The 20,220-nt window shown below is 42.4% G+C and overlaps 1 protein-coding gene across 1 annotated transcript in view; it reads right to left on the bottom strand.

Annotated features, from left to right (window-relative positions):
• ITGAE (integrin subunit alpha E) overlaps window positions 1-19,913 on the bottom strand; it is a 63,956-nt gene extending 44,043 nt beyond the window's left edge. Inside the window, exons 1-2 of the mRNA XM_059378507.1 lie at window positions 19,385-19,913; window positions 2,257-2,377 (exon numbers count right to left, since the gene is read on the bottom strand). Coding sequence (XP_059234490.1) covers window positions 2,257-2,377; window positions 19,385-19,418 — 155 coding nt within the window. The 5' untranslated portion in view covers window positions 19,419-19,913. The remainder of the gene's footprint in view (window positions 1-2,256; window positions 2,378-19,384) is intronic.
• Between the last annotated feature and the right edge of the window lie 307 nt (window positions 19,914-20,220).

A 20,220-nucleotide genomic window follows, 5' to 3' on the forward strand; every position in this document is an offset into this window, starting at 1 on the left:
CTCTGCCTGCCTCTCTGCCTACTTGTGATCTCTGTCAGATAAATAAAGAAAAAATCTTTAAAAAAAAAAAAAAAGAATTTATGCTCTAAAAGGGGAACCTTCCTACACTTTTGGTGGGAATGCAAGCTGGTGCGGCCACTCTGGAAAACAGCACGGAGGTTCCTAAAAAGGTTGAAAACAGAGCTGCTCTATGACCCTGCAATCGCACTAATGGGTATTTACCCTAAAGATATAAATGTAGTGATCTGAAGGGGCATGTGCACCCAAATATTTATAGTAGCAATCTCCACAATAGCCAAACTATGGAAAGAACCTAGATGTCCATCAACAGATGAATGGAAGGGCACCTGGGTGGCTCAATAGGTTAAGCTTCTGCATTTGGCTCAGATCATGCTCTCAGAGTTCTGAGATCAAGCCCTACAACGGGCTCTCGTCTCAGCAGGGAGCCTGCTTCTGCCTGCCTCTCTGCCTATTTGTGATCTCTCTCTCTCTCTCTGTCAAATAAATAAAGAAAATCTTTTAAAATAAATTAATGGATAAAGAAGATGCGGCACACACACACACACACACACACTGGAATACTATGTAGCCATCAAAAGAAATGAAATCTTGCCATTTGCAATGACGTGGGTGGAACTAGAGGGTATTATGCTGAGCGAAATAAGTCAATCAGAGAAAGACAATTATCATATGATCTCTCTGATATGAGGAATTTGAGAGGCAGGGGAGGGGGTTGTGGGGGTAGGAAAGGAAAAAAATGAAACAAGATGGGATCAGGAGGGAGAAAAACCTTAAGAGACTCTTAATCTCAGGAAAAAAACTGAGGGCTGCTGGGGAGTGGGAGTTAGGAGGGATGGGGTGTCTGGGTTATGGACATTGGGAAGAGTATGTGCTATGGTGAGTGCTGTGAATTGTGTAAGACTGATGATTAAAAGAGCTGTACCCTTGGGGCAAATAATACATTATATGTTAATTTAAAAAACAAAAAACAAACCAAAAAAATGGTAAAAAAAAAAAAAAAGAGTAAAAAAATAATTTATGCTCCATTCTAAATATTTGTTGAGTAAATGACCATGGTATATATAACTATACAACTGCCAATTTAACCTTATGTTTCAAGAATGATTCAAGTTAACAACCACTGTTCTCATTTTATTAATTTTACCTGCTTCTAATATCACATCATATGTGATTCAAAGCTTTTTTCTTCCATTTTCCTAATGAGGACCATTTCCAGTCTTTCACTATTCCAAGAAATGTTACAGTAAATACCTTTACTTGTGCCTGGAAGTATCTCTGAGGTTGGCCAGATCTGGGAGTGGAATGGCAGGTCAAAGGAATCTGTGACATTACCAGATATGGTAAAACCATTCTCTGAGTTGCTTATACCAATTTACAGCCCCACAAGTTCCCACATCCTCAGCAGCAGAATTTTGCCACATTTAAAATCTGTGGCTTATCTAGTGGGTGCAGATGAGATTTTTTTTTTAAGGTTTTTTTTTTTGTTTGTTTGAGAGAGAGAGAATAAGCAGTGGGAGGAGCAGAGGGAGAGAGAAAGAGAAGCAGACTCCCCACTGAGCAGGGAGCCCAATGCAGGAACCCAATCCCGAGACCTGGAGATCATGATCTGAGCCAAAGGTAGACACTTAACCGACTGAGCCACCCAGATGCCCCCCCGATGAGATTTTAAAAACAGAAAATGCAATGTTTAGTGAGCTTGCATTTGACCAGAAACTGTAATAAATCCTTTACGTGCATTAACTTAAATAATCTCATGCAACAACCCCGGGATGTAGGGAAATCTCTACCCCTTCTGTGGAGATAAGAAAGAGGCTGTGGGTTGAGTGCTTTGCACAAGTACAGAGTAAAGCTGTCACAGACCCATGGCTACCAGACCCACAACTTGCATCTTAACCACATTCCCTGCTGCCTCATAGTTTCCATTTTTTCTTTGATCTCTTTGTCATTGCCCTAGATTTCTATACTGAGCATGTGTTACTTCTATAAGAGACAAAACAACCTTAATAAACTTTATTTTAAAATAGTTTTGAGGTCGTATCCTGTCCCTGCTCCCCAGCAGTAAAGACGGCCAGGATTGGCCCAGTGCTCACAGCCTCTCTCCTGCACACCCTTATGAAAATGAAGGAAGGTTGTCCCCAGACTGTGGGGGTTGGGTGTGCAGGCCTTCTCTGGGGCTTGTTCCGACTCCCCAGAGGCATCCTCAGTTATGCGTCCCATCTGCTGGGCGCCACTTACCAGGTCTTGTTGGTGCTGGGGTCTTGGTACAGAAGGGAGCTGAGCACATAGGGTGTGTCTCCCTCAGGAGTCACCCAGATCTGGGCCTCATCCACATTGAAGGCCACCAGAGGAGCAAGGCCTGTGAAGAAAAGAGGAATGTTTAACAAAAGAGGTGCCTGTTGAGGCCAGGGCTGGGCCTTTGATTCCTATCATTCAGCCACGTCTTGTGGTGTCATCATCCCCATTTTATAGATGAGAAAATGAGATTCCCTGGATCTTTTTCCTGTGGAAATAGGACAAGAATGTAGGCATGTCTGACCCAGACTCTGCACTCCCCAATCCTCCTACTTAACTGTGTCAGCATCAAGGCCTCATCCTCTAGGAAGCCTTCCCTTGTTCTCCCCTAGAAGTACTTCCCACCTTCTCACACCTCCCACTATGCAATTTCTGTACCTGTCAGATAGCACATACTCATGACAGAGTCTTGTACTAAAGTTAAAATAGACTGTGAGCCCCAGGGAGAGGATATACATACATTCTATCTATGACCCTCCATTCAAATGACCCAAGAGAAAACATGTCTTCAAACATGGACAAGAAAGTTTATAGAAGCTTTATTTATAATAGTTCCCAACTGGAAACCACCCAAATGTCCATCAGCTGGGGAAGGGATAAACTAACTGTGGTGTATTCATACAATGGACTACTCAGGAATACAAAGGAATGAGCAATTGACACACACAGCAAGATGGGTAAATCACAAAAATCATTGTGCTGAGTAAAAGAAGCTTTACACGAGAGTATCTACTATATAATTCCATTTACATGATGTTCTAGAACCAGCAAAACTGATCTATAGTAAAAAATACTATATTGTAGGCTGATGGAAGTATCCCAGATCTTGAAAGGAATTTGGATGACAAAGATGAGTGCATTTGTCAAAAACACACTGACTGGTCAACTTAAAATTTGCGTATTTCACTGAAGGTAAATTTTCCCTCAAAAAAGAACCATAAACACACATTAAACCCTAGTTGATATGTATGCTGAAATATTTAGGGATCATGTATACCAACATCTGCAGTTTACTTTGAAATGGATCAAAAGACAAGATGGCTTGATGGAAGGATAGACGGACATATGAAGATGGATATATAGATACATGTTTATATGTATGATATATATGCGGTAATGCAAATATAACAAAATGTTGACAACTGTCAAATCGAAGTGTGGTATATACTTTTCCACTGCACATTTATTTCAACTTTTCTGTATATTTGAAATTTTTAACTAAAAAGTTGGAGAACAGTGTGGAGATTCCTCAAGAAATTAAAAATAGAGCTTCCCTATGACCCTGCAATTGCACTACTGGGTATTTACCCCAAAGATACAGAGGTAGTGAAAAGAAGGGCCATCTGTACCCCAATGTTTATAGCAGCAATGGCCACAGTCGCCAAACTGTGGAAAGAACCAAGATGCCCTTCAACGGATGAATGGATAAGGAAGATGTGGTCCATATACACTATGGAGTATTAGGCCTCCATCAGAAAGGATGAATACCCAACTTTAGTAGCAACGTGGATGGGACTGGAGGAGATTATGCTGAGTGAAATAAGACGGGCAGAGAGAGTCAATTATCATATGGTTTCATTTATTTGTGGAGCATAACAAATAGCATGGAGGACAAGGGGAGTTAGAGAGGAGAAGGGAGATAAGGGAAATTGGAAGGGGAGGTGAATCATGAGAGACTATGGACTCTGAAAAACAACCTGAGGGTTTTGAAGGGGCAGGGGGGTGGGAGGTTGGGGGAACCAGGTGGTGGGTATTGGAGAGGGCACGGATTGCATGGAGCACTGGGTGTGGTACAAAAAAACAATGAATACTGTTACGCTGAAAATAAATTAAAAAATTTAAAAAAAAGTTTTGAGGAAATATTGATATTGACAGATTGCCCCTCACAGAGGCTATGCCAGTTCATACAACAACAACAGAATAGGAGAAGTCCTGTTTCCCCACAGCACAGCTTGGGCTGTGTGCAGACTTTTTCATCCTTATTTTGAAAGAGTTATTATTTTTTTCCAAAATATATTTTTAAATTATGAATGAGGTAAAACCTTTTAATTTTTAAGTTGTTTACCGCCTATTCATATACATTATCCATTTGTATGAAGTATTTATTTCTTTCTTATTAATTTGTAAGAGCTTTTTGAATCAAAAGAAATTATCAATGTGATAAAGATATTGTTTCTCGCTTAGCTATTTAACTTGCATGATATCTTTCCCCACATCTATAGTTTGTCATTTTTCACTTGTGACTTGAGTTTTATGTTATGCTTCCCCATTCAGTGATTTTTTTTTTTAAAGATTTTATTTATTTGACAGAGAGAGAGAAATCACAAGTAGGCAGGGAGGCAGGCAGAGAGAGAGAAGGGAGGAAGCAGGCTCCCTGCGGAGCAGAGATCCTGATGTGGGGCTCGATCCCAGGACCCTGGGATCATGACCTGAGCCGAAGGCAGAGGCTTTAACCCACTGAGCCACCCAGACGCCCCTCAGTGATTATTTTTTTAAGTTCACTCACATTTTCCTCTATATTGGGGTTTTTTTTTTATTTGTTTCACTTCTTACACGTGAATCTTTGATTCATCTATACTTTACTTTTGTGTATGGAGTAAAATAGCGACCTAGGTTTTACTTTTTCTCTCCACAAATGAAATTGTCTCAGCATTATTTCTTGAATAGCTCATCTTATCCCCATAGACTTGCAGTACCACTTTTATCATTCTCAGAACTGCCATATGTATCTGGGCCTCTGTTGGGACTTGGTTCTGCCCTACTGACCTCATTGTCCCCTGCTTGGATACGTTCATTAGTCTCCCAACCTTTCTCTTCCAAGTCTTGTCCCTCTCAATACAATTACCAATTACCAATTATACCAATTACCAGAAGGAATTCTTAGAAGCATGGTCTGCCACTCCACTGTAAAAACTCTAATGTATATTAACATAGAAAAAGAGCAAGGTGAAGTTCAGTAAACAGCATCTGTTCAGCTACTGTTCAATGAACAACTTTTTGCAGTGGCTCTTGAAAACTGATGCTGCTTTTTGGAAAACATTTTTTTTTTTTTTATGGTGGTACAATGCCTTTTTCTTCCCCAAATACACCACATAAACATGCTATAAGGAATAATGTTTTGATATCATACTTTTAGGCAAAAACATAGTAAATTTAATAAAACAGTTTTTAGCCCAACAATATCACAGGAAACAAATGTGCAAGGCTTGCCTTGTTTGGATAAACCCAAATGCTTTGTTTTTGCATATATGTGCCGATTGAAAGGGCTGGAGAGGTAGTAGACTCTGTGACTCTGAAGTCTGCTAAATGCATAAACTATTCCATATATTTTGCAGTACTTTCAGGTTTAGTATTTATTTTACCCTCAATGTATTTTTCTGTGCTATTTATTTTTATAGGTATTTTTAAAGGTATTTTGAATACGAGATAGCCACGAGTACCCAAAAGACTGAAGAAACAGTGAAGAAATGGTGCAGAAGGAAAATTATAGCTTTCATAATAATGACTCCTTCACAACTATCCTCCACTACTCATCATCAAGTCTTCATTTCCTCTTTTAATGACGGTAATAAACTTTTATTGCAGTAAGTTGTATATGTAAATTGTATTTTTAAATTCAAAATTTTTTAGAATAAACTTGTTTTATTGACAAATTAATAAATTTTTTCCATCAGAGAAAGCTGTTTGGGTATTGGGCTGGATGTTATGAACCAGTTTTTCCATTGAAATTGATGAAATCCCCCCCCCCCCAATTAATGGCTTTTCCCTTAGCAGTAGAGATTTTAAAAAGAAATTAAATTCATTGGGCAAAGGAAAAGTTTACAGACTTTTATATAAGGAAGAGAAAGAAATACGTACAAATACGTTGTTCTTCATTTACCAAGAAGATATAAATTTAAAATTTGTGTGTATCCAATAACAACACTTCAAAATACATAAAAATATTAATTGAATTAAAAGGAAAAATACAAAATCCACAACCAAAATGAGAGGCTTTAATGCTTTAACAATCTTTCATTTAAGTTATGAAAAGATCAGTAAGGAGTATATAGAAGATCTGAATAACACAATTAACAAAACTTACCTGATTAATACAACACTGTACCCAGTAATGATAAAATAAGCATTTTTCAAATGCACATGAAACATTTGCCAAAACTGAAACATATGTTGCATCAAAAAGTAAGCCTCAATAAATTTCAATGGACTGAAATAATTCAGACTATGTTCTCTGACTATAGTGGAATTAAATTAGAAGCCAATAACAAAAAGGAAACTAAAAAAAAAAAAAAAAAAAAACCTTGAACTTCTCAGAAATTAAGCAATGCACTTCTAAAAAACCTAAAGCCAAAAATGAATTCACAATGGAAATTTTTAAATATCTTGAACTAAATGAGAATTAAGCTACAACAAATCGAAACTTGTGGGAAATAGTTAAGGCTTAGAGGAAATGTACAGTCTTAAGTGCATGTGTTAAAAAAAAAAAGGGTAAAAATTAATTATCTAAGCTTTCATCTCAAGAAGGTAAAAGAACAGCAAATCAAACCCAAAGAAAGTCCAGGAAGGAATAGAGATATGAGCATATATCAAAGAAACAGAAAACTAACTTACAGTAGAGAAAATCAACAAAGCTAAAGTGTGTTTTTAAAAAAAGGTTAATAAAACTGATAAACCCCTAGCAACACTGATCAAGGAAGAAAAGACCACACAAATTACCAATATGAATGAAAAAGAGGACATCAGAATAGATCCCAAGACATTTAAGAAATAGTAAGAGTGAAAACGTAAAATAAAATAAAGAAATAATAAGAGGATAGTATATACAGTTTATGCCACTATGCTTCACAATTTTGTTGAAATAGATAAATTCCTTGAAATAAAGATTTACCAAAACTGATGAAAAAAGTGCAAGCTGAATAATCTTTATCAAAGAAATTAAATTGGTTATTAAAAACCTTAGGAAGAATTCCAAGCACAGATGGCTTCCCTGAAAACTCTTCCAAACATTTAAAGAAGAAATACCAATCTTGCAAAAACTGTTCCAGAGAACAGAATTGAGAGAACACTTACCAATCATTTTATGGGGCCAGAATAACATTGATATTAAAACCCAACAAGAGCAAAGATTTTAAAAACAAACAAGCAAAAATCAGAGAAAAACAGACAGGAGCAATACAATGAAGGATAAAAGATCTCTTTCTTGGACATGGATGTCAAAATCCTAAGCAAAATATTAGCAAATCGAATCTAGTGACATCAAAGAATAATACATTACAACCAAGTTGAGTCTCTTTCAGAAATGGAAGGGCAGTTTGACATTTGATAATAATTGACTTATTTATCACATTAACAGGGAAAAAAAAAGAAAAAAATCATATGATCATTATGATAGAGGCAAAAGGCATTTGATAAAATCTCCTCTGGGTCTATGATTAAAAAAAAAAATCACAGTAAACCAGAATAGAAGGAATTTCCTTAACCTGATCAAGAATATCCGCCAAAAATCTTCAGCACACATCATTCTTATTGGTGAGTTGCTGAAAGCTTTCCCTAAAATCAGGAAGGAGACAAGAATGATCACTCTCACCACTTTACTAAGCATTTTACCAGAGGACTTAGAGCAATAAGAAAAAAAATACAGAGCATAAAGATTAGAAAGGAAAAAATAAAACTGCCACTATTTGCAGATGAAATGATTAAGTACATTGAGAAATACAACAGATCCACAGTCAAACACTAAGAATGAACAAGAACTTTTAGCAAGGTTACTGATATAGAGGCAATATTTTTTTTTAAGATTTTATTTATTTATTTTACAGACAGAGATCACAAGTAGGCAGAGAGGCAGGCAGAGAGAGAGGAGGAAGCAGGCTCCCTGCCGAGCAGAGAGCCCCATGTGGGGCTCGATCCCAGGACCCTGGGACCATGACCTGAGCCGAAGGCAGAGGCTTTAACCCACTGAGCCACCCAGGCGCCCCATGATATAGAGGCAATATACAAAGAACCACTGTACTTCTATATACCGTCAATGATCAAATAAACAGTGAACAATTTTTATAGATGCCATTAGCAAAAGACAGAGAAATCAAATGTTCAAAAATAAGTCTAACTTTGGGACAACTGGGTGGCTCAGTTGGTCGGGCTGCTGCCTTCAGCTCAGGTCGTGATCCCAGGGTTCTGGGATGGAGTTCCATATTCAGGCTCCTTGCTCAGTGGGGAGGCTGCTTCTCTCTCTGCCTCTGCCTGCCACTCTGCCTGCTTGTGATTCCCCACCCGCCCCCCGGCAAATAAATAAATAAAATCTTAAAAAAAAAAAAAAAAGGTCTAACTTTAGTTAGACATGCAAAACCTCCATGCTGAAAACTAGAAAAGATTAGGAGAGATTAAAGATCTAAATAGACGGAGGGCTAGATCATGTTCATGAATGAAAACTCAGTATTGTTGTCAGTTATCACTACACTGATCTATAGCTTCAATAGAATCCTAATCAAAATCCCAGCAAATTATTGGGGAAGGGTGAGGTATGTTAACAAGACAATTTAAAAATTTATATGAAATTGTATAGGGCAAGAATAGTCAGACAGTCTTAAAGGAGAAAGACAAACTTGTAAGACTTGATAACATACTATCATCTATCAAAATATTACAAAGTTATAGTTAAGACCGAATTATACTAGCACAGGGCAGACAGAAAGACCAACCAGGCAGACAAATGGACCAATGGAACAGAGAGTCCAAACACATATGATCACCTATTTTAGGACAAAGGTAACACTGAAGAACAATGAGGAAAGAATTTTTTTTCCTAAAGATTTTATTTATGTATTTGACAGACAGAGATCACAAGCAGGCAGAGAGGCAGACGGAGAGAGAGAAGGGGAAGCAGGCTCCCCACAGAGCAAAGAGCCCGATGTGGGGCTCAATCCCAGGACCCTGGGATCATGACCTGAGCCGAAGGCTTTAATCCACTGAGCCCCAGGAAAGAATTTCTTATTTTTTTTTCAAGATTTTATTTATTTGAGAGAGAGAGAGAGAACATGAGTGGGAGGCAGAGGGAGAGAGAGAAGTGGACTCCTCACTGAGCAGGGACCCCAGTGTGGGACTTGATCCCAGGACCCCAGGACCATGACCTGAGCTGAAGGCAGACACTTAACTGACTGAGCCACCCAGGTGCCCAAGAATGATTTTTTAAATAAATGGTGCTGGGTCACTTGAATATCAATACTGAAAAAAAATTAATCTTGACTATTCTCACCCCATCTACCTCTCTCTCTCTCTCTCTTTCTCTCTCTCTCTCTCTCTCACACACACACACACACACACACACACACACACACACACACATTCCCGATAGGTTAAAATGTGGATTTAGATGGACTGAATGTGAAAAATGAAACAATAACGTTTTTAAGAGAAAACAAAGGACCTGGGGTAGACAAATATTTTTTAAACAGGACACAAAAAGCACTAACCATAAAGGAAAGAACTGATACACTGAACTTCATTAAACTTAAGAACTTCTGTTTATCAAAAGACATCATTATGAGAATAAAGAGTGAGAGAAGATATTTGCAACACAAATATCTGACAGAAGACTTAGAATATGTGCAAAATTCTAAGAGCTCAGTAAGAAAAAGGCATGTAAGCTAATAGAAATAGGACATTTCACAACATATTATCCAAATGGCCAGTAATCAAATAAGAAAGCACTCAATAGACTTCAGAAAAAGGCAGATTAGAACCACCATACAGTATCACTACACAACTACCAGAATGATGAAAATGAAAAAGATAATACTAATTGTTGGCAATGATTTGGAGCAACTAGGACTCTCAAATACTACTGGTAAGAACATAAATCAGTACAACCGTTTCAGAAAACCATTTGGGAGTATCACCAAGCTGAGCATATGCACAAATTATGATCCAGCAATTCTATTTTTAGGTATATCACCAGTAGAAGTGTGTCTATATGTTCTCAAGAAGACATGTACAAGAATGTTCTCAGCCTCACTATTTATAACTCCAAATTGGAACAATCCAAATATCCATCAGCAGTAGAAAGGAAAAACTGTGAATATTAATCAGTGGAATACTCTAAAGCAGTGAAAATAACCACCCAACCCATCCAAGGTGGTTGAATTTCATAAACACAATATGAGAAGAAAGACTAGGAGCAAAACAGACCATACCGTATAATTCCCTTTACACAAAGTTTAAAACAGGCAAAATAATGTATGGTATTAGAAGTTAGGAGAGTGGTTATCCTTGGCGATGACATAATGAATGACTAGAGGGAGGAACAAAGGGTACTTCTGGGCCATTGGTCATATTCTGTTTCTCGAAATGGGTACTGGTGACATGGATTTGATTTAATTTGAAAAGTCATTAATCAGAATTTTATTGTGTAATTTTATTGTGTAATTCAAAAAAGTTTACATTAAAATATAAGTACAAGTTTCTAAAACATATGGAATATGTAAAAATTCTGTCAGTCAGTTAATAATAATATTTAAAAGAGAAGAAAAAACTCCAAAACAAATCAAAACACTGCATTGGTTAGCACTGTAAGTAATGAGGGCACCATCCCCTTACTCTAAAATTTGTTTATTAAAGAGAAAATACTAAGTACTTTTCTTATCTTTCCTGTATAAATTGCACTTCAAGGTCACCAAATAGTCCTAGTTGATGTGGGCAGAATAATAAAATCATAAAAACACAATTTTGCAAACCATAGTATAATAATGAATTCAGGCCACGATCATCAACAGATAAAACTACTAGAAGGAAGTTTCATAGAAAACTTTACAATTAGATTGACACCCCCTGAACCCAACAGTCAATCTTAATGTCCCCAAGAATGAGTCTTCAGACATAGGTGCCTCAGAGTATGACACCATAAGAAGGTTATAGGAGTCCCAGACTCTGTATTTTCAACAAGCTCTCAAGTGGTGCCCACATTTTGAGTAGCAGGTCTTTAAAATACTTCGGCAAAAGAAACACAGAGGGGACTGAGATAAATCTAGGAAATATGGCAAAATCCCCACTATAGAGTATGCTTTCCTAAAAAGTTAAACCTGAATTTAATGAAGTCATTAGCGCTAACATTCAGGTTTTGGGAAATTCTGGGGATAAAAGGGCAAACCACACCAAAAGGAAGCAAACACACAAATCCTGAATGACGCTCTTCTACCAGACAAGCCACCAAGCCCTGCAGTAAAGAAGAGACTCGAAAAGGACACACAAACCAAAATATAGGCAACTGGCCACTCTAGACTAAGAGAGGCATAGCAACCAAATGTAATCTGGACCTTGTTTGGATTTTGACTCCAAAAAAGTTATTGTTAAAAAGTGGTAAACTGAGACAGGAAGATTTGAATATGGACACCCCCAAATTATTGTTAAATTTCTTAGATGATAAAAACATTGTGGCCTAGTAAGAAAAATAACCACATACCTCAGAAATGTGTACTGAAGTGTGTGGGGTGAAACGACACAATGTTTTGGGTTTGCCTTATAATAATGCTTCTGAAACATTAAAGTGCTAACAGATCACCCAAGTTTCTTGTTAAAATACAGATTCAGATTCAGTAGATCAGGAGGTGGGACTGAGAGTGTAGTCTAACAAGATGTTAGATGATGCCCTGCTGCTGGTCACCACACCATACTTTGAGCAGCACAGCTTTAAAGGAAACCAAAGGGGACATGAACTGATACAGCAGGATGGCAAGTCGTGATAATGGTGTAATCTGGGTGATGGGTATACCGACTTCATTACAGTACTTCTCTTTGTTTTTGTACATGTTTAGAATTTTGTTAAAAACACATCTTTCAAAGGCTCAGGAGGGGGTGCCTTGTGAGAAGGCAGTGTTCAGTCTCTCATTTCTCAATTCCCAAACCCTCTCCCTGAGGCCGGCAGAAAGCAGACATCTGCACTTTATTTCTTCTCCCTTATACTTTGGCCTTGCCCGGAATGATTTGTGGCAATTCATAAAAATATACAAGACAGTAAGGTAAAACTTATTTTTAAATGATGGGCAAGCCAAAAAAAAAAAAAAAAAAGGAAGGAAAGTGACAATTAGAAAAAAGGGGTGAGGGGCTCCTGGGTGGCTCAGTTGGTTGAGCCTCCAACTCTTTTTTTTTTTTTTTTTGAAGATTTTATTTATTTATTTGACAGAGAGAGATCACAGGTAGGTAGAGAGACTGGCAGAGAGAGAGAGAGGGAAGCAGGCTCCCTGCTGAGCAGAGAGCCTGATGTGGGACTTGATCCCAGGACTCTGAGATCATGACCTGAGCCGAAGGCAGCAGCTTAACCCACTGAACCACCCAAGCGCCCCGAGCCTCCAACTCTTGATTTCGGCTCAGGTCATAACCTCAAGGTTGTGAGATCCAGCCCTGCACTGGGCTCTGCACTCAGCGAGGAGTCTGCTTGAGATTCTCTCTTCCCCTGTCCTCTGCCCCTTGCCCACGTGTTCTCTCTCTCCCTCCCTCTCTCTCAATAAATAAATCTTAAAAAAAGAAAATGAAAGAGGGATGAACATGAAAGGGCACAATTAAACCAGGAAGGAGGCCACCTGGCTTGAGCATCAGTGCTAGCACTTTCTATGGTTGGTCCCCCTTTGGACTCTGAACACAGTATAAGGTCACAGTGGATGCCAAATAAAATTAATTGTTGAATAACTGCATAAATGTATGAACTTTCTTGAAGTCAGTTTAAGGATGAAAATGATCAGTTGTATTATTCACAGAGTCCACACAATTGGTAAAAGAATTATTCTGGTGAAGCGGGAAAACCAGAAAAAATGTTTCCCAAGGTTCTCTTCACAAGAACAATGAATGAATGGGGCAGAGTAGAGTTAAAACAAAGATAAAAAACAATAGCAGTGAATGAACAAACCTACATCCCAAGTTACCTGGGAGCTATTCTTCATGTCTTGCTTGCCATCACCCAAAGTATAATACAGAAAACATAATCAGACCATGAGCAATTCCCTTTTGGGGGCCAAGGATCACTTTTGAGAATTGGGTATGAGCCCATCCCACCTACCCAAGTGTTCATTTCCCAAGTCTTATCCTTGCTAAAAGTGCTCTGCTCTGAGGTGAGCTCCTGCCCTCCTCCTGATTCTTCCCATTCACCTTCTCCAAGAGGCTTTCCTGACCTCCAGACCCCTACGTAGGCACTCTGTACCCTTGTAAGCCTTTTCTCACAAACTGACATTACTCTCCTCAACTCCTTGTTTACTTATCATTGCCTGTTACTTATTGACTGCTTCCCCTGCCACCAGTGAGCCCCTCTGAGGGCGAAGACTGGGAGTCAGCCTTGTTCACCATGTCATCCTAGGGCCAGGTATGGTGGCCCACACCTACTAGGTGCTGGATGGGTGAAGGGGGCTCAAAGACAATCCCTGTGGCCAACCCATGGACCCTCAAGGGTTTTAGAGGTGGGGAATGGGGAGCACTGTTCTCCATGAGTACAGGATTGGACTCAGGCTCCTTGGCTCATTTTATGAGAAGCCCTGTGTTTCTCGATCAGTCAGGTTATGGTGAACAAACTGATTAGGAGAGAATTAAAAAGTAAGAACCAAGAGTGACAGGGTGACAGGGCGGTCCATTCAGTTAAGCTTCCAACTCTTGATTTTGGCTCTGGTCATGATCTCAGTTGTGAGACTGAGCCCCACATGGGGTGTAGAGCTTACTTAAAAATAAAATTAAAAGGGTGCCTGGATGGCTCAGTCAGTTAAGCACCCCACTCTTGGTTTCAGCTCAGGTTGTGATCTCAGGGTCATGAGATGGAGCCCCAGAGCCCCGTGTTTGGTGGAGTCTGAGCTCAGGGCAGAGTCTGCTTAAGATTCTCTCTCCCTGGAATGCCTGAGTGGCTCAGTGAGTTAAGCCTCTGCCTTCAGCTCTGGTCATGATCTCAGGGATGGAGCCCTGAATCCGGCTCTCTGCTCAGCAGGGAGCCTGCTTCGCCCCCCTCCCACCTGCCTCCCGACCTACTTGTGATCTCTCTGTAAAAAAATTAAAATCTTAAAAAAAAAAAAAAAAAAAGATTCTCTCTCCCTCTTGCTCCTCACAGCTCTACCATCTCTAAAATAAATAAATAAATATTTTTTTAAAAAAGAGTAAGAACTAGCAAATTCTTGCAAGGGGCGACTACAAGGCTTTCTTTCCGTGTTTTCCTGTGTAACTGATAGACAAGGTTTGGAACCCCTGAGATAGGTCCATTCTCCTCATCCGGGCATCTGTGGCATCTCCCTGCCTAGCACAATGCCCACTCTCCCAGGTCTGCTCTCCAGCCGTTTCAAGCTCCTCTATACCCCACTCCCTGAACACCATCCCCATACCTCCCACTTCTGGGCCCTTGTCAAGCAGTTCCCCCGACCAGTATGCCTTCCTTGTTCTCACATTCGTTCAGGCACTCCCTGCTCCCAGGAGCTACTTCAGATTCTCAGCTAGAGTAACTCACTCATCCCTGAGCCCCCACCACATCCTGCAGTGTGTCTGGTTCTGACTAAAATCCTGTCTAGGTCAGAGTGATCTGTGATTAAGTCAGTCTCCCCCAAAACGTGATCTGAGCCATCCATAACACCCCTCCCCCTCAACCACAAAGCCCAGTTCAGCATAACGCCAGACCCAGAAGTGTCCTGGAAATGTCAGAGTAGGCCAGAAATTCTTATTCACCACCCCACCCATCCTCATTTTTGCCTTGTTCACCTGAAAGATCTTGATGCAAGATCCTTGAAAAGTGGGAAGAGGCAGCAGATGAGCAGAGAGATAATCACAGCTACCCTCCCAGATCACCTGATTTCTTCCAGGCATCATACAGGGTGCTGAGGCTCAGAGAAGTTGAGTGATTTGCTTGTGGTCCATTGGCAAATTGAATACTTGTGTCTAGGGCCCAGGTCTGCCTAACCCAAGCCTTTAGTGAAAGCTGGAGGCACTGAGGGGTTGGTAAACAGAGAAAAAAGAGTTACAAATGGCCCCAGAAGCTGGGCACATTTCCTGCTGGCACAGCTCCCAGTCGTGCCAGCCCCTCACTGAGCCTGGGCAGAGCTCCGGGTTAGACAGCTGTTTAATTAGGTCAGCGAGAACCTCCTGTGCAAGCAGAGCGGCATGAGAACATGTGTAGAGGGGATTTACCATATTCACTGAGCTTCCCTAGTCACCAGCACCCACCCTGAGAGCTGGCCGGAGCCAGGGATCTGCCAGCCGTGGGCCACCTTGCTAGAGCACATTCCCTCCATGCCCCTGACATTCTACCTTTGCTTGTGTTGTCACCAGATGGGGTGAGCCCTTCCTTTCCCACTGAGACTCAGATGCAGTGTTTCCATAGTGTAGGGGTTATCATGTTCACCTCCCACTGAGACTCAAGAAAATATAGCATGGACCCCAGGCAAAGTCCTGTGTTCAAATCCTTGCCTTGCCACAGAGTCATGCTGAAGAACCTTGGGCTTATCATCTCACCTCAGTTTCCCCATCTGAGATAACACGGCTGTGCAGAGCAAACAGGACAATGCCTGCCCAGGGTCTGACGCTGAAGGCTCAGTATGTGGGTGCTGATGTTAGTGTTATAACCACAAGGGAGGGCCTGTCATGTCCCGACAGCCTTACCCTCCATCTCAAGCCCCTCTTATGTGCTGTCAGACACGTGAGCCCAGCCAAACCAGTGTCTGTCACCACACTACCCACAGAGCTGCCTCTCCCAAGCGGTCTCCAGCCACCTAGGCCTGCTGAGTAAGAATAAGACCCTCCCTTCATCCTGTCAGCCAGCACTGCCTCCCCCCTTAAATCTTTATCTTCCTCCATCACACTGGGCATTTTCGTTTTTTTAAATTTTATTTTGTTTAAATTCATTAGTATATAGTGTATTATTACTGTATTACAGTGTATTAGTAGTCCTCAGTTTGTTTCCTACAATTAAGAGTCTCTTATGGGCATTTTAAGTACATATTCTCACAGCACTATTCTTGGTTTAGCAAACTTGGGCCTAGGGGCAATGGTTTGTCCAAATTTATATAAGGAGCTGGCTGTAGAACTGGGACTAGAGTCGGGTGTTCTGACAATCAGCCCAGAACACCCAAAACAGCCTTAGGGGAAACTCATGCCTCATAGCCACATGCAAGTTGCCTGTCCTGTGGGGCAGCTCACCGTCAAGCCACCCACATTGTTCTTTCACACAGGAGCCTCATCATCTCCCCTTTCTCTGGGATTCCACCTTCCAACACGTAAGTCTCACTGTTGTCACCCTGCTCAAGATCTGCTGTGGCTTCCCATTCCCCTCAGGGTGAGGCCTAAGCCCCCTTAGCCTCCACATCCCCACCACCATCCTGGACCTCTCCAACTTGACTGGCCACAAGCCCCCCATATACACCCTACAAGCCAGCCTTCCAGCAAAGGTTGGAAACATCTGGTTCCCACATGGACCACAGTCCACACCTGGCTTGCCCACAAACATTGCTCTTAACGGATGTTTTGCCTTTGCTTGAAACACCCTTTTCCCAACCCCCATGTGTGAGACCCGAAGGCATCCTCAATGGACCCACTAGCTCCGGCTAGAGAGTTTGTTGGGCAGCCTGCTTTCTCTTCACACAGGGGCCCAGAACAGGGACAGTGCCCCCTCACGCCCTGGGCCCAGCAAGTGCTGGGGCGGGGGTGGTGATGACAGCAGCCTTCTGCTGCTCCCACTCAATCTTTGACCTGCATCTTCCTAAACAGACTCCTTGTCTTTGTCCATACTAAACCGAAAGCCCCCCTCCAACAGTCTATATCTGCTTAAGACCTCCTCCATCTTCAGGGCCACATTGGACACTGGTCTCTCATCCCTAACAACCAAGGTTTTCCATCAAATACTTGCCCACAAGTATTGGGGTGTGCCCTGGGAAGAGTCAGGTCTGACATCTTCCACTCCCCATAAGGACCCAACAGGGCCACAGGTCTCAGCCTGAATTTGGTACAACAGCGCAGCAGGCCCTAGACTTCTGGCTCCTCCTTTACCACTGCACAGTGATGATGAAAGGAGAAGTCAGTGGCTGGTGTCAAAGAATAGCTCAAGGGTAAAGGCAGAGCTGCGGACAGCAAGCTGCAGGGCAGCAGGGCAAGTCAGGGCTAGGAGTGGGGGTAAGGGTGGCTCCAGGGTTATAGTAGGTCTGTGTATCTGCTCCTGGCTTAAAAACTCTTATTAGACAATTGATGTTATCTCATCTGCTCTCACAGATGAGAAGTGGACATCATCATAGTGGGTGGCGGGGGAAGGGTAAAAGATCAGGGTCAGGCCAGAATAGTCTAGATTTCTTCCAGTCTAGGGAAGCCCAGCCAGGCACAGGGTTCACAGCCCTGGGCCTGGAGTCATAGTCTGAGGGCTTGCTCCCGCCCTCCTTGCGTCTCCATGTCACTTTCTCAGACTCTTCTAGCCCATACGACTCAGCACCAGTCTCCCCTCCTCCAGGAAACACTTCAGGATTGGCCCATCCCTCCATGCTACCTCACAGCTTGGAGCAGAACTGTCACAGCTTCATTTCTCCCACTCAGACTGGAGCTGCTGAGGCCTTGCTCACACAACCTTTCCATCGCTTAGCCAAGTTGTGAGCTAAAGCAAGCTGATAGCAAGCCTGCTCCACCTTGCTATCAGCTGTCCATCAGCTTGGAGACTGTCTAGGCCCGAGAAGGGGTTTGAGAAATGTCACTTGGATCAGCATTGCTGAAAAAGGGGCAACAGCTGTTCATGTCAGAGGCCATGGGAAACTGAATAGCAGGAGCTCAGAATGATGCCAAGGTTAGCACCCCAGACCATTCTAGAGCTGGGAGTCAGGGCAGAGGCCTGGGAGTCTTGAGCCCCATTTCTACATGTACTTGCTTGTACCTCTGGACAGTCATGGCAACTCTCTGGGTTCCAGAGTCTAGTCTCTTTTGCAGACATACTTGGTGATGGGGGATCAAAGCCCTAAGCCATAAAAAGTGTGAAACCCTCTCCACACTCTGTATGTGACTGAAAATAAAGTCTAAACTGTAAAGTAAGGAAAATGAAGTTCACAAAGTTTTGACCTTTTCATAATGATTATTTTGAATATCAAATATTAAAATGTGTCCAAAACGTATGCTTTGCTGGTCCCTTACATGTGTGGCCTGCCTCCTGGTGACCTGGCCGCAGGATGGATGCTAACTCTGAGTTCCCCCCAACAATGGATTCAGCTTTCTCAGACAGTCTGGTACTCAGTTGCTGGCCCCTGCCCATCCTTCACGGAGAACTCAGGCTCCCAAGAGCCTTGAAAACATCTGCCTGATGTTTATCTCATTCTTCTACCAAGCTTCTGAGCAATGCAGGAGACCCCTGGGGAAGCTTGTGCAGATCACTATGCTGGACCACTGTAGCCCCCGGCTTGATCTGAGCTGCCTCCAGGGGCTCCCTGACTATGCTCAATCTCATCCTTAAGGCCTTTTGACAGGTGCAGTCTCATGGGTTGCCTTGCCCCAGGTGGCTTTCATGGTAAGTTAAAGGCCAGAATGGGACCCCTCAGCCTGGGGGAAGAGGAAGTGCCCCCCTCCACCCACACACAGTTTCTCATACTAGCCCTAACATCAGAAACAGGAAGCAGGGTCCCCCAGTACATTCGCGTTCTACCAGACACATGCCCTCCCCCCCACAAGTCTCTCCTCAATGCTCATGTTCTCAGTCCCCCACCCTTATCAGCTGAGCCCCAATCTGGGATGGAAGAGTGCTCTGCTGGGGAAGGTGGATATCATTAGCCCCCATACTCTGAGAACAAACTTGTACATACCCACGGATCTGCCCAGAATGGATGGTGTAGGGAAAAGGCCCAGGGTGGGGAGGGTAAACTGGCTGGAGGAGGAACAGGGTGGCAGAGTTCTGGAGTCTGAAGCCACAGGATATCAGCACTGCCAACAGCCTCAGAGGCCCTTCTGAGCAAGGCTGAGGATCTAACCCAGCAAACATGAGCGACTCCCTTAGGGATTCCCTACGGTCTCTGACCTCTCACTCTGAGTGAGCCCCATTTAGACAGGCTGTGCTGAGGGCACAGCAACCCCTCAGGACAGGGGGGTGAGGCTGACTTACTGGTTATGTAGAGCAGAGTGTGGAAGAGCCACATCCTAGCTGGAGCAGAGGCAGCAGCGTGGACCTCAGCTTATTCAGCTTCCCCTCCTCTGCTTAGTGGCCAGGAGGCGGGGACAGGCACACACAGAAGCAAGGACCCACAGGCACACAGGCACTTTCACACAGACACGGATGTCCCCACTTGTGCACAGCCGGCTGTGAGGCTTCCTCAACAGTTGTGGGCTGGGTCCTGGAAGCTCAGAGACACTTATCAACCCCTCCCCATGACCCACACTTCGTGGAACAGTGAGACAAGGTTTAGCCTAGGAACTTAGCTCTGGATGTCTTCATCAGATGTTTGAGTGCAGAAATAATATTAATCCAGACGTTTATCATTCATGTGAGTGAGTCGCAGCCTCCTGCCCTGCTCTAGAACCTACTACCAGATATCTTAGCCCAACACCCAGCCCAGAGTCCTTAGTGGCACTGCCTCAGCAATGAGAATGAGGTCCCCTTCCCACCTGAAGTACCCCGACAGCTAGAAACTGGGCTCCTGCACCTGGCCCCTGGACTCAAGGCTCTGAGGCTATGGAGGGCCTGTTAAATGTTAAGACCCAATGCACTGGCTGAAATCACCACCTCAGTGAATTCAGCTTGGTTACATTCTCTTTAAAACCTAGCTATAGTACCATGACATGGGAACTAACTTAACAGAGCTCTGAGCTACCAGACAGAAAACGTAAAAATTCCATAAATCTTTCCAGCATACCTCTGATTCAATCCAGCACCCCCAAAGATACAATGCCAACAGCTTGCAGTCATATTTAAAAGCTCACTTCACAATTTGTCAAATTTTC

The sequence above is a fragment of the Mustela nigripes genome, chromosome 16 (genome assembly GCF_022355385.1).
Source record: "Mustela nigripes isolate SB6536 chromosome 16, MUSNIG.SB6536, whole genome shotgun sequence".
Classification (NCBI taxonomy): domain Eukaryota; kingdom Metazoa; phylum Chordata; class Mammalia; order Carnivora; family Mustelidae; genus Mustela; species Mustela nigripes.